This window comes from Mastomys coucha, unplaced genomic scaffold (assembly GCF_008632895.1).
Source record: "Mastomys coucha isolate ucsf_1 unplaced genomic scaffold, UCSF_Mcou_1 pScaffold6, whole genome shotgun sequence".
NCBI classification, from domain to species: Eukaryota; Metazoa; Chordata; class Mammalia; order Rodentia; family Muridae; genus Mastomys; species Mastomys coucha.
This window is the reverse complement of record NW_022196912.1, coordinates 66,592,542-66,604,961: the sequence shown is the minus strand read 5'-3', so window position 1 is coordinate 66,604,961 and position 12,420 is coordinate 66,592,542. Positions and strand designations below refer to the sequence as shown.

Below are 12,420 nucleotides of genomic sequence, written 5' to 3'. Positions count from 1 at the left end.
ACTCATTCTGTAGACTAGGCTGGCCTCGAACTCAGAAATCCGACTGCCTCTGCCTCTCAAGTGCTGGGATTAAAGGCGTGCACCACCACCGCCTGGCAACATGGACTTTTTTTTCTACAGGAAAGATACTTGGTAAAACTGGAGAAGTATAAGAAATACCTGCCGCATTTGGTTATAACATAACCTTCAGCTGGAAATGATTACTTAATTCAATTTTTAAATTTTATTTTGAGACAGGACTTAACTCTAGAGCCCAGGCTGGTCTAGCATTCCCAGTGTAGCCCATGCTGGCTTCAGCCTTTTGGTACTCCTCTTGCCTGTGCCTCCTGAATGCTGGGACTACAGGCGTGAGCTACTATGCCCAGCTAGTGTTAACCTTTCAAGCAGCAGGTCTACTATTGAGCACTGTGTCTTCAGGGAAGAGGAGGTGTGAGATCGAGAGTGACTTCCTATATTCTGTTAGTGTGGAAAGAAACCAGACTGCTACTATTTTCTGGCTTTAAAGAAAGGAGCGTATTTCTAATTTCCATACTCAATAGTTACCACAGTAGTTTTAGCAATAAGAATAAGAATAAGGGGGCTGGAGAGATGGCTCAGTAGTTAAGAGCACTGACTGCTCTTAACTGATCAATTCCCAGCAACCACATGATAAGCTCACAACCATCTGTAATGGGATCTGATGCCCTCTTCTGGTGTGTCTGAAGGCAGTCACGGTGTACTCAAATAAATAAATAAATATTTTTTTAAAGATAAGAATAAAAACAATAACAACCGTTGTTTTTTATTTTGTGTGTGTGTGGTGTTGCTTGCACAAATGATTGTACTGTGAGTGTAATACCTGTGGAGGCCAGAAGGGGGCATAAGATACCCCTGGGATTAGTGTTACAGATGGTTGTGAGCCACTTTGTAGGTGTTGGAAATTGACCTGTCCTCCAGAAGAGCAAGCAATGCTCTTAACCACTGGGCCATTTCTCCAGCTCCCTGCAGTGGCTTTTAAAAGGCATTTGGGGCATATTTGAGGTTCGTCAGTACTAGATACACTATGTACCAAAAAAGACAGCCCAGACTACAGTCAATGCTCTTATTTGTGTATTAGAATCCTCAGAGGATTGGTTGCAGGATCATCTTTTACAAAAATGCCATTGTATTTGCGTGTGTCCTGCCCCATCCTCTTAGAGGCTTGAAATCACCCAACACCAAATAAACAGTAAGGGAACACCTGTGGGTTCTTAGTACAGGCAATTTTCCAAATATTGTGGACCTGTTCTCCCGTGAATCCTTGGATATGGAACCAGTGTTGGGAATGTGTAGCCAGAGGCAGGCTTTATATATTTCTCCTCATCTGTTTTATGCTTGCCCGTGAGACTGAAAGTTAAGACATAAGAGCAGCATTTCAGTACTACTGGTTCAATCAGAAAAATAAAGGGTTGTGTTATTGTTTGGTTTTGTTTTAACTTTTCAGTGAAGTTATAGCTACACAACTAAAACTCCGTACTAGAATTGAAACCCCCTTTATGTGTACAGGATTGCCATTATTTAAATTTCTAAACAAGAGGAAAACCTTGTGTGTGGTCAGGTTTTGTGAAGGCTGCTGGGTGGTGGGAGAACAGATCATGGTTTGTTGCCTGTTCTTGTTGACTGTGAGGTAAGTGTGATGTTACAGTGGTTTATCTTGTTTCTAAACCCTGATTTGGGATGGGTGGATAGTGGTATACCCCTGCACTCGGATGGAGGTACAACTTGTAAGTGTTGGTTTCCTCCAGCTGGGTGTGGTGGCGTACACTGTTAATCCCAGCATTTGGGAGGCAGAAGCTAGAGGATCTCTATGAATTCCATCCAGGGCAGCCAGTGAAATTCTGTCTCAGAAAGAGAAAAAGGAGCTGGTCTACAACCATGTAGGTGCTAGGACTCACATTCAGATCACCAGACTTTGTGACAAGTGCATTTATTCAGGATCCCAGGTTTTTAGACTGCTAAAAATAGGAGTAAAGGTAGTATTTTATGACATGAAATTGTTTTTTTTTCCCAAAATCTCTAACCTAGGCTGGCCTCAACCTCCATGTAAGGAAGATTGATGTTGAACTTCTGGCTCTTCTGCCTCTGGCTCCCCAGTGTTGGACTCACAACATGTACTACCATGCCTGCTTTATGCCATACTAGGCTCAAACCCTGCCTATCGACACCCTAGCCCTGGAATGTCCATAGTCTTATTAGAACAGTCATACTCTTTCACGTTTGGACCATGAGTGGTTGCTTTTGCACGACACTGTCTGAGTGGGGAAGATAGCTGAAATTAATATAGCTCACATACAATAAAATATTCAGCCCTTGCCTGCTTGAGTCAGTTTGCCAAGTCCCCCTCTAGCAGGTTGCTACAGTGGGTTATGTTGTGACTTTTAGATCAGTTTAAAAGTTACTGTAGGCACTTAGCTGGAGTGAGGTGGTCGCACACTACGTAGCCAGCAGTCCAATCACAGGTCACTTTGAGTCAGGTGTTGTCAGACACACCAGGGTCTCCAAGCACAGTTAAAGCTCTTTGGTGTATTTGGCTATGGTATCTACTTAATATTTTTTTTAAAAAAAAAAAATTTCAATATTCTCTAAAGGTACTAGAATCTGTGCCAAGATGTAATTCATCTACTATTTTAGTGTGACCCAGAAATTAATTTTGTCCACTCCCTAGCTACTTGTGGTGCACCAGTTTCTGCAGTTACCTCCACATGCTACTGCTTAGGTGCCCACCAACTAGGACAGTGTTTCCCTGCTGCTGCGACTCTGCAAAGACAAGGTCTTTGATCTAGATGGGGCTTTCCCCAAATCCTGAGGACTCAGTACATGCCATGTTCATTGTTCCCATGGGCCAGAAGCCTCCCCTATGCCTTTCCAAATGAGTTCAGAACAATCCACATTTGCTTTTAGAGTCTGAAGTGGCTAGTTTTCTGGTCTTTATAGATTAAAACTCTAAAGTCTGTATATAGAATTTTAGTCTCCTTTCCCCATCCTTATACAAGAGCAGCACAGTGCATGCCTCTCAGAGGACTGATGCAGGTAGAAGAACAGGGTCCAGAGTTGTTCTTCAGACCCCTCCCACCAGTGTACACATATATGCTCTTGGTAATCTGTTGTTTGAGTGGCAGAAGGTTTGGGAGGGGTGCAGGGAACAGGGGTCCTTCTCTGTGCTGTTTGTTTCTAAAACACTGAAGATGGGGTTAGACATGACTCTCTTTGCATCAGCAGCACTATAATAAAATTGGAATGATGCAGAGATGGGCATGGGCCCGTGCAAGGATAATACAAAACTTCGTCAAGTGTTCCCAATTTTTTATAAAATACCTTGTGTGTTAATTTAAAAGCAAAACTTTTATAGAATAGGAGGCAGGAAAGTGCTTGTTTTGTACCAGCCTGATGAGATTGTCTTGTTCTGTTTCTTGGAACTAAAGTAAATTTTATTAATGAGCTTAGTAGGGAGACACTTTAAAATAGCCATAACCAGATGTGATCATCTGTAAGCCCAGGTCCTGGTGGGGAGAGGCAAGAAGATTTGGAGCTCTAGCTCATTCTCAGCTACGTAAGAATTTTAGGGCAACCCCTGGCTACACTGAGACCCTGCCAACATATGCAACAATAACAGTGAAATGTGGCATCCTAATAGCTGTTAGAGCTCTTGTAATGTTTATGGTTATTTCACAGCACCATGAAGTTAATTACATGTTGGCATCATAATTGCTAAATATCCTTAAAATGGGTATCAAACACTTCCAGAAACTGGCAAATAAAACTGTATTTCCTAGGTATGTATTAGAATAAACTTCTGGGTGTTTGTTTGTTTGAAACAGAATTTTGCTTACACAGCTCAGGAAGGCCCAGAACTCACAATGTCATCCCTCTGTACATTCCAAGCTGAAGGCACTACACATAACCTTGTAAAATAAAATAAAATTAAAAGTCTGAAGAGAAGGCTTAGGTGGTAAAAGTTCGAGTACAACCTTGAGAAGATCTAAGTCCAGATTTTCAGAACTTGAAACCTGTAGAGCAGCAGCACACATCTGTGGTCCCAGCCCTGAGAAGCCGAAACTTGCTGGCCAGCCAGTCTAGCCCAAACAATGAGCTCTAGGTTCAGTGAAAGACCCCATCTCAAAAAAAAAAAAAAAAAAAAAAAAAAAAAAAAAAAAATCAAACAGAAAAATGGGGAGTGAAAGGTGGATATGATCAAATATATTCCATACACATATGAAGTTCTCAAAGAATAAATTAGAACTGTATTCAAAATACAGGAGAAGCAATTGTGGAAGGCACCAAGGTTGACCTCTAGTTTCTGTGCGTGCGCTCTCTCTCTCTCTCTCTCTCTCTCTGTCTCTCTCTCTCTCTCTCTCTCTCTCTCTCTCTCTCTCTCTCTCTCTCTCTCTCTCTCTCTCTCTCTCTCTCTCTCTCTCTCTCTCTCTCTCTCTCTCTTACACACACACACACACACACACACACACACACTATTTAGGGAAAGTAGTAGTGTGCCTGGAGCTGTATGTAGCAGAGTGGAGAGAGAGTACTCAGGGCTTTAAGGAAAGAGGTAGCAAGTGGAAGGACAGCACTCAAATGTCACGTGGTCAAGTCAATTTGAAGTTTATTGGCTGATGGACAACTGCCGTGCATTCTTCCCATTGCAACCCTGCTGTTCTGCAGAAGGGAAAGCAAGCTTACATTTACCAAGGAAAATTGTAGCCCGATTTTAAGAGAAAAAATTTGTTTGTACACAAGGATTGTTTGTTTTCTCTTTAGGAACTCTGGAGGATAGCCGATGACAGTTTTCAGAAGGCTGTTGTTTACGATGTCTTCCTTGTCCTTCACATTGCTCGAACCTCCTTAGTCTTCATCAGCTTTCCGACATTTTGTCAAGAATCAGTAGAGGGGCGAGAATTCTTGCTCTGTTAGTTTCCACAATGCAGCCATTTAACACCATCTCATCCAAAATGATGTGGACTTTATCCAAATTAAACATTATCTAGGTCACATTAAGGAAATTAGTTGGAGAATTTAATAAATATAAATAATAACATGGCTTAGTCTGGTATTCTCCTGGTGTAAATAAACCTAAATATGAGGGTTTTTTTTTAAGTCCTTAGTAGACAGTACCTCTATATACATGTACATAACTATATTCACCTTGGCTAAGAAAGTGGGATAAGTAGATATTGAAATGAAACAGCTACTTAAGTTATGTTTGGGGGCTGGAGAGATGGCTTAGTGGGCAAGAGCACTGACTGCTCTTCTGAAGGTCCTGAGTTCAAATTCCAGCAACCACATGGTGGCTCACAACCATCCATAATGAGATCTGATGCTCTCTTTTGGGGTGTCTGAAGACAACTACAGTGTACTCACATAAAATAAACAAATAAATCTTTTAAAGTTATGTTTGTGTGTGTGCGTGCATCCATGTGTGCTTGTGAGTGTGTGTGTGTACACATACGAACACATGAGTGTGTTTGTGCTTATGTGCTTAGGACGGAACGCAGAGCCTTGCACATTAGGCAACGCTCTAGCACCAATCCAGAACAGCATACAGTGGGGTAGAATTTTGAACTGCCAGAGAACACAGTGAGTAACAATCCAGCCTCAGTAATGGCAGCACTGCCTTTTGGAAGCTCAGGGTTCCAGGCATCGTGATGAATGCCTTAATACATATTTCATTTTATTCAGAAGTAAACAGTCCAAAGTCTGGCCAAAGTCACAGGGCAGGTACAAGCCAGAGCTGGGTTGGACTGACTGACTGGGCTCCAGGCTTCTCTCCAGGAGACCGAGGCTCTACCTACCCACAACAACTGCAGCATCAGTTGTCTCTCTGCCAGGCAGAAGGAAAAATAGTCCAGAGAGAAAAAAATAAAAAAGCAGAGGCTATTTAATCCCAGCACTTGGGAGGCATAGGCAGGTGGATTTCTGAGTTCGAGGCTAGCCTGGTCTACAGAGTAAGTTCCAGGACAGCCAAGGCTACACAGAGAAACCCTGTCTCAAAAAAAACCAAAACAACAACAGAAAAAAAGCAGTGACTAAACTCCCCCAAGACCCAAGCTCTGAGTTTCACAAATGGAATCCCTTTCAGATTCTGAAACCTTAACTTGGTGAAGCACTGACTGGAATGCTAGTGGAAGAAGAGGGGGCTGGCAGTGAGCAGCTAGAAAGAGCCAGTCTCCCTGAGCACCCTTTCATCTGAGCATCTAACTTGGAACAAGATGGTTGCCATGGTTGGATGTTTCTTAATTTTACATTTGAAACTTGAGATTCCATTTTTAAAGAGCTGTTTGAAAAGAAAAACAGCTGCTTCAAAGAAAAACTTCATTTGACAAATAGCTGATTAGAAACACCAGTGAGTTTGGAATTAGTGAATATTTGCAAAACAAATCACTACCTGATTTTGTTCAATTTCTGATATTCAAAGTCTCTATTGTACTTGTTCAGTGAAGTCTGACTACAGACACTGGGACAGCCTGTGAATGACTTCAGTTTCCATTAGACTCTGTTAACATCTCATTAAGTTCTGTGCAAATAGCCCTCTAGCAGAATAAACTTTTTCAGGAGCCGATGGGAACTGTCCCTAAGTGACCCAGAAAAAAAAAAAACCTTTGCTCTGATATACCTATTAATAATATCTTCCAATTATATAGATGATTGCTTTGTCCTAGGCCAAAGTAGGACTGGAATGAAGTTAGGTTCAGCCCTGTTCATCAGAACCAATGGCCAGAGTTTCCAAGCTGAGACAAAATGGGAACCCAGTCAGGCAAATAGAGCTGAAGCCGGGAGTGAGTGAGGCTCAGTGGGCAGTGCTTGCCTAGCACTTGTGACATCCTGGGTTTGATCCCAGCACCCTTTGAACAAGGTGCAGGAATGCACACCTGTAATCTCTACTCTTGAGAGGTGGGGACAGGAGGATCAGAAGTTCAAGGTCATTTTCACTACAAAGCAAGCTAGAGGTCTGCCTGGGATAGAAAACAGCCTGTCTCAAAAATAAAAAGGAGTTAAGCAGTTCGGGTGGCTGAATGAAATAGACCCTTGGACTCTGTAGGCATTAAGAGCAGTGGGATTTGGTGGCTTATTTTCCTGAACTCTGAATACAGAAACCTCATTTTATCTGTTTAAATTGTTTCAACGATCAAACTCTTACATCTTCAGCAAATAAACAGCTGTTGTTTGGATGTCCCCTTGAACAACTGCAGAGTGTTCTGAAATTCGAATCAGAATTTATTGCTGAATCATATGAACTACTGGCACCCCCACATTTAAGGACAAGGTCCTTCGGCAAGCCTGACTTTCCCAACCTCCTGGAAACACACGTTAGTGGGTGAGGTCATGTACTGTGAGCGCATGACTGCCTGGCTATCTGGGTATCTGGCTCAAGTCCTAATGAGCACCCAGTTCTGTACCACACGAGCAAACCTAGACCAAAGCAAAAGCCTGAAATCTGATGGCTCCCTAAAACCACATGCCTCCTTTAAAATAGGAATCCAGCTGTTGTTCATATCTTGATTTGGTTTATGAGCAACTTGTACACACTGGTGGAGGAGCCAAGATTAGCAGCATTTGGGCCATATGCCAGGGACCAAAAAAATATCCTATATGCCAAGCCTCAAGGCAATAAACACAAGCAAATACTTCAGCTCTGACATTTGGAACAGGAGGCAGCAAGAAGGAACTGGACTGTGGTCCATTAACACAAGCAACCAAGGAAAGAACGTCCTTCAGCCAGACTTGAACATGACTGACTCCGAAGACCACATATGACTTTCCAAGGAACTTGTTTACTAAATCCCATGTTTCTCAGCAAGGAAACTGAAGAACATTATGGATTTCTATGGAAGGCAAACTCTAACAGAACACTGCACAAGGAGCTGATCTCCAGCTCCTTAGACGTATGCTTCTTATATGTTTTCTTCCTGCCATATTCAGCCCTACAGGCTTTTTAAATAAGAATATGGTGGGCTAATCTTTAGTAAGTGAGAGAATGGAACAAAACAGGGTCAAATGGAACTTCAGAACAACCGCAAGGCACAGCCCAGCCTCAACACCAAAATGGCTTTCTCCAGGGAGCTGGAGAGATGGCTCAACAGTTAAGAACACCCACACAGCAGTTCACAACCATCTGTAACTCTAGTTCCAGATGTGGAACTAGCACCCTCTTCTGAACTCCTTTGGGTGTTAGGCACAGATGTGACATACAGAAATACATACAGACAAAACACCCAAACACATCAAATAAATCTAAAAAATTTTTAAAAGTATGAATGTAAGCTGTGGGTTTGTCTGTATTTCTTCCTTCCTTCCTTCCTTCCTTTCTTTTCTTTTCTTTTCTTTTATTTTTTGGTTTTTTGAGACAGGGTTTCTCTGTATAACCCTGGCTGTCCTGGAACTCACTCTGTAGACCAGGCTGGCCTCGAACTCAGAAATCCACCTGCCTCTGCCTCCCGAGTGCTGGGATTAAAGGCGCCACCACTGTCTGGCTCAAATATATTTTCAAAAAGCTTTTTTACTCTCCTGTCCAGTCAGAAGCAGATTGATTTTGAATTGCTTTAAATGGCTTAGTTAAGATAAAATGCGGGGCTGGAGAGATGGCTCAGTGGTTAAGAGCACTGACTTCTCTTCTAGAGGTCCTGAGTTCAAATCCCAGCAACCACATGGTGGCTCACAGCCATCCGTAATGAGATCTGATGCCCTCTTCTGATGTGTCTGAGGAAAGCCACAGTACGCTCACATAAAATAAATAAATCTTGGGAAAAAAAAACTGTTTAAGATAAAATGCCATGGGGCTGAAGAGATGGTTCAGTGGTTAAGAGCACTGCTGCTCTTCCAGTACACCTGGGTTCAATTCTCAGCACGCACCTGGTGGCTCATCACCATCTCTAACTCTAGTCCTGGGGGAGTCTGATGCCCTCTTCTGGCCTCCAGGGCACCAAGCACACACACGCACAGATATGTACACACAGAACGCCTCCATATAAATAAATAAAGACAGTTACATACACTGCCTAATCTTGGCTCTCTTAGGCCAAAAGGATCATAGGTTTAGGTCATTCACCACTAGGGCACAATCACCTTTCCACAGTTGACTTAAAAAGAGTCTCCACATGAATTTATGAATTTAAGATGGCTATTTCTCCAGAAGACTGTGTGATGCAGATATACTGATTTGAGCAGTGGCTTCACATAAACATATATATATATATATGAACTTCATGTTATACTCATATATGTTATCTGCTTATATACATAAATAAGTAGTAATTATTTTAGATTTAAGACTAAAGAGTTTTCAAAAACTGTCTTTATCACTTTCAAATGATAGGCATATTTTAATAAAATGCTTATCTTCTACCTTAATTTATGTGTATGCCCATGAGTGTGTTTATTTTATTTTATTTTATGTTCTTGCTTTTTGAGTACTGTGTCTCACTGTGTAGCAATGGCTGGCCTAGAATTCACTGTGCAGACCTAGCTGGCCTGGAACTCGCAGAGATCTGCCAGTCTCTGCCTCCCGAGTGCTGAGATCAAACAAAGGTGTGCACACCCCAGTGTCCAGTCTCAGGTGCATTTATGTGCACTACATGTATTCAGGGTCCAGAAGAGCGTCCTGGAACCCCTGAATGCGCAGTGACAGAAAGCCGTGAGCTGCTTGACCTGGTTGTTCAGAGCCAAGGCCAGGTCCTCTCAGGACCTGCACTCTTAATCACTGAGCTTTTTCTCTGGCTTCAAAGCCGGCAGATAATCTTAGAAGTCAGCATATTATACTTTTTTTTTTTTTTTTCGAGACAGGGTTTCTCTGAGTAGCCCTGGATGTCCTAGAACTCACTCTGTAGACCTGGCTGGCCTCGAACTCAGAAATCCACCTACCTCTGCCTCCCAAGTGCTGGGATTAAAGACATGTGCTGCCACCACCACCCGGCTACTTTTATAAATTAATTAATTATTTTAATTGTTTATTTTATGTATGTGACTTACACTGTAGCTGTCTTCAGACACACCAGAAGAGGGCACCAGATCCCTTTAATGAAGGTTGTGAGCCACCATGTGGTGGCTGGGATTTGAACTCAGGACCTCTGGAAGAGCAGTCAGTGCTCTTAACCACTGAGCCATCTCTCTAGCCCAAAGAGACTTACAAAAGCCTGGTGAGTGCCTCCCTCCATCTGGGACCCTGGGTATGTTTATTCTGTTGTAAGGTGCTAGGTCTGCATCCAGGGCCAAGCACGTGCTAGGAGGTGTTCTACCACTGGGCTACATCCCCAGGACACACGGACAGTTTAGAGTTAAAAGAGAGAAAGAACTTTCTCTGCTATAAAGGAAATGAACATAAGCCAGGGAGTGTCTTTAACCCTCCAGCTAATCTCCCAGAATGCCTCCTGCTCATGAGGAACTTTCTGGAAATTTATCCTGGAGGCCTAAAAGTTCACTCTCTCTGAGAAGACAAGCACTTCATCTGTGGGATACACATTTTTGAACAGACCTTTTTGATATATATATTTTGTATTATACATTTATAAAATAGTTATTTTAAATATATAATTTATTTTTATTTCATGTGCATTGGTATTTTGCCTGCATGTATGTCTGTGTGAGTGTCAGAAACTCTGGAACTAGAGTTCTAGAGATTTGTGAGCTGCCACGTGGGTGCTAGGAATTGAACCTGGGTCCTCTGGAAGGGCAACCAGTGCTCTTAACCACTGAGCCATCTCTCCAGTCCCATAACAGTTACTTTTAAATACCATCACCTCAGTTCTATGTTTGGAGAAAAAGAAAAAGGAACCTCACAAAGTGCCATCTTTGAAAGGGGAGGGCTGCGAAGTTCTGTGGCCCGCTGGCTGTGGCGCCAGCTTGGCGGAGTTGCAGATTCGTGTCCTGGATTCTGCCAAGTCACCCTCCAGCATGATGACACTTACCTGGTTACATCCTGAGTGTGCTTTTTGCCACATACCATGGGAAAATGTATGGAAAAAGGATACATCTAATTCACTCTGAAAAAGAAAACAACACACAATACGTGGTGAGAAGATGACCGCAGAAGGCACCGCCCCCTGAACAAACACTGCCCTGCCTCCCAGCCAGGAAGCAGCAAGTGCGGCTCCTACACCTCTTGGAGCCAGAGTGGGAGCCGGAGCTGGAAACCACGATAGGAAAAAAAAGATGAGGAAGAAAAACTGCAGGGCAGAGGGTAGAGGGAGAGCCGGGGTTGGTGGCTTATGCCTGGAATCTTGGGAAGCTGAGGCAGGAGGATTGCTACAAAGTTAGGCCTGCCTGGGCTAACAAAGTAAATCCTGTCTGAAAACACCAGATAAAAACCAAAGCAAACAAAAGTATGGGGAATAATAAAGTATCAGAAGCCTGAGGCATATGCCTTCTCTTTGCATCCACTGATTTACTTCAAGAGCTTTTCATGGTAAGGAAGCTCAGAGAACTGTGATAGGATAGTCAGAGTGAAGCTATTACAATAGCAAACTATTGATAGTAATCCAAGGAACTATCAAGGCGGCATTAGGTCAGTAAATTATAGCCATCAACAAACCATGGTGTAGATGTATAATTACTAGCAAGCTGCAAAGTAAAATGCAGGTTACCAACTGCTATGCAAGCTGGGAGCTGTAGCTCAGGGTACAGTGTGCATCCTGCCCTAGGGCTGATCCCCATACCACCAAGTTAAATAAAGTTAAGAAGTGGTATGTGATCAGTCCTCTGTATTCATGAATTCCATATCCATTAACTCAACTATGCACTCTATGAAACACTTGTAACTAATGTTCTTGTACTGGACATACACACTTTTTACTCTGCCATGACTCCTTAGGAGTAACAACTGCTCATACAGCATTGAGTCTGTGCTGGGTGCTAAATGTAACTCAGACGAGTTAGAGTTTATGGGAGTGTGTGCCAGCTATATGCTGACAGCAACCACTGTACATAAGGGACTTAAGCTTGTAGGGATTTGGTGCCCACTGGGCTGTGGTGGGGCCTAGAACTCATGTCCCATCACTGTCAGTATTATCCTACACACAGATGTATATCGAGATGTCCAGATTCAAAGTTACAGGTGAGTGCATTAGGTCTAAAAGGCGTGTACCTCTAAGCAGATGTCCCTAAATGATGGGCCCCTGACAGTCTTCCACTCGCTTTGAAAGCATCCTATTGAAGAGCACTTTGAGGTTCACAGTAAATCTGAGCTGAAGGGATAGAACTATCTCACATGCACAGTCTGCCTGGACCTTTGTTCACAGTGAGGGTCTTCATTGCTTTTCTGCTTACAGGTCACTCCCATGGAGTCCACACTGGGCGCCACTCTGGCGGTGTACAACCCGAGTCTTAACAGACGGATAACACCAGGAACCCATCCTCTTTGTTTTCTTGCTTCTCTGTACTGAGTTTTTGTCAATCAAACAGTTATGCAGTGGGATT

General features: G+C 42.9%; 1 protein-coding gene and 1 pseudogene across 2 annotated transcripts in view; one reads left to right on the top strand and one right to left on the bottom strand.

Annotated features, from left to right (window-relative positions):
* Positions 1-3,223: 3,223 nt before the first annotated feature.
* On the top strand, positions 3,224-3,323 carry LOC116081253 (annotated as a pseudogene).
* Positions 3,324-4,593: 1,270 nt separating this feature from the next.
* Ap4s1 (adaptor related protein complex 4 subunit sigma 1) overlaps positions 4,594-12,420 on the bottom strand; it is a 50,145-nt gene continuing 42,318 nt past the window's right edge. For both annotated transcript variants that reach the window (XM_031356682.1, XM_031356683.1), the window contains exons 5-6: positions 10,977-10,988; positions 4,594-4,996 (exon numbers count right to left, since the gene is read on the bottom strand). In XM_031356682.1, coding sequence (XP_031212542.1) covers positions 4,868-4,996; positions 10,977-10,988 — 141 coding nt within the window. In that variant the 3' untranslated portion in view covers positions 4,594-4,867. The remainder of the gene's footprint in view (positions 4,997-10,976; positions 10,989-12,420) is intronic.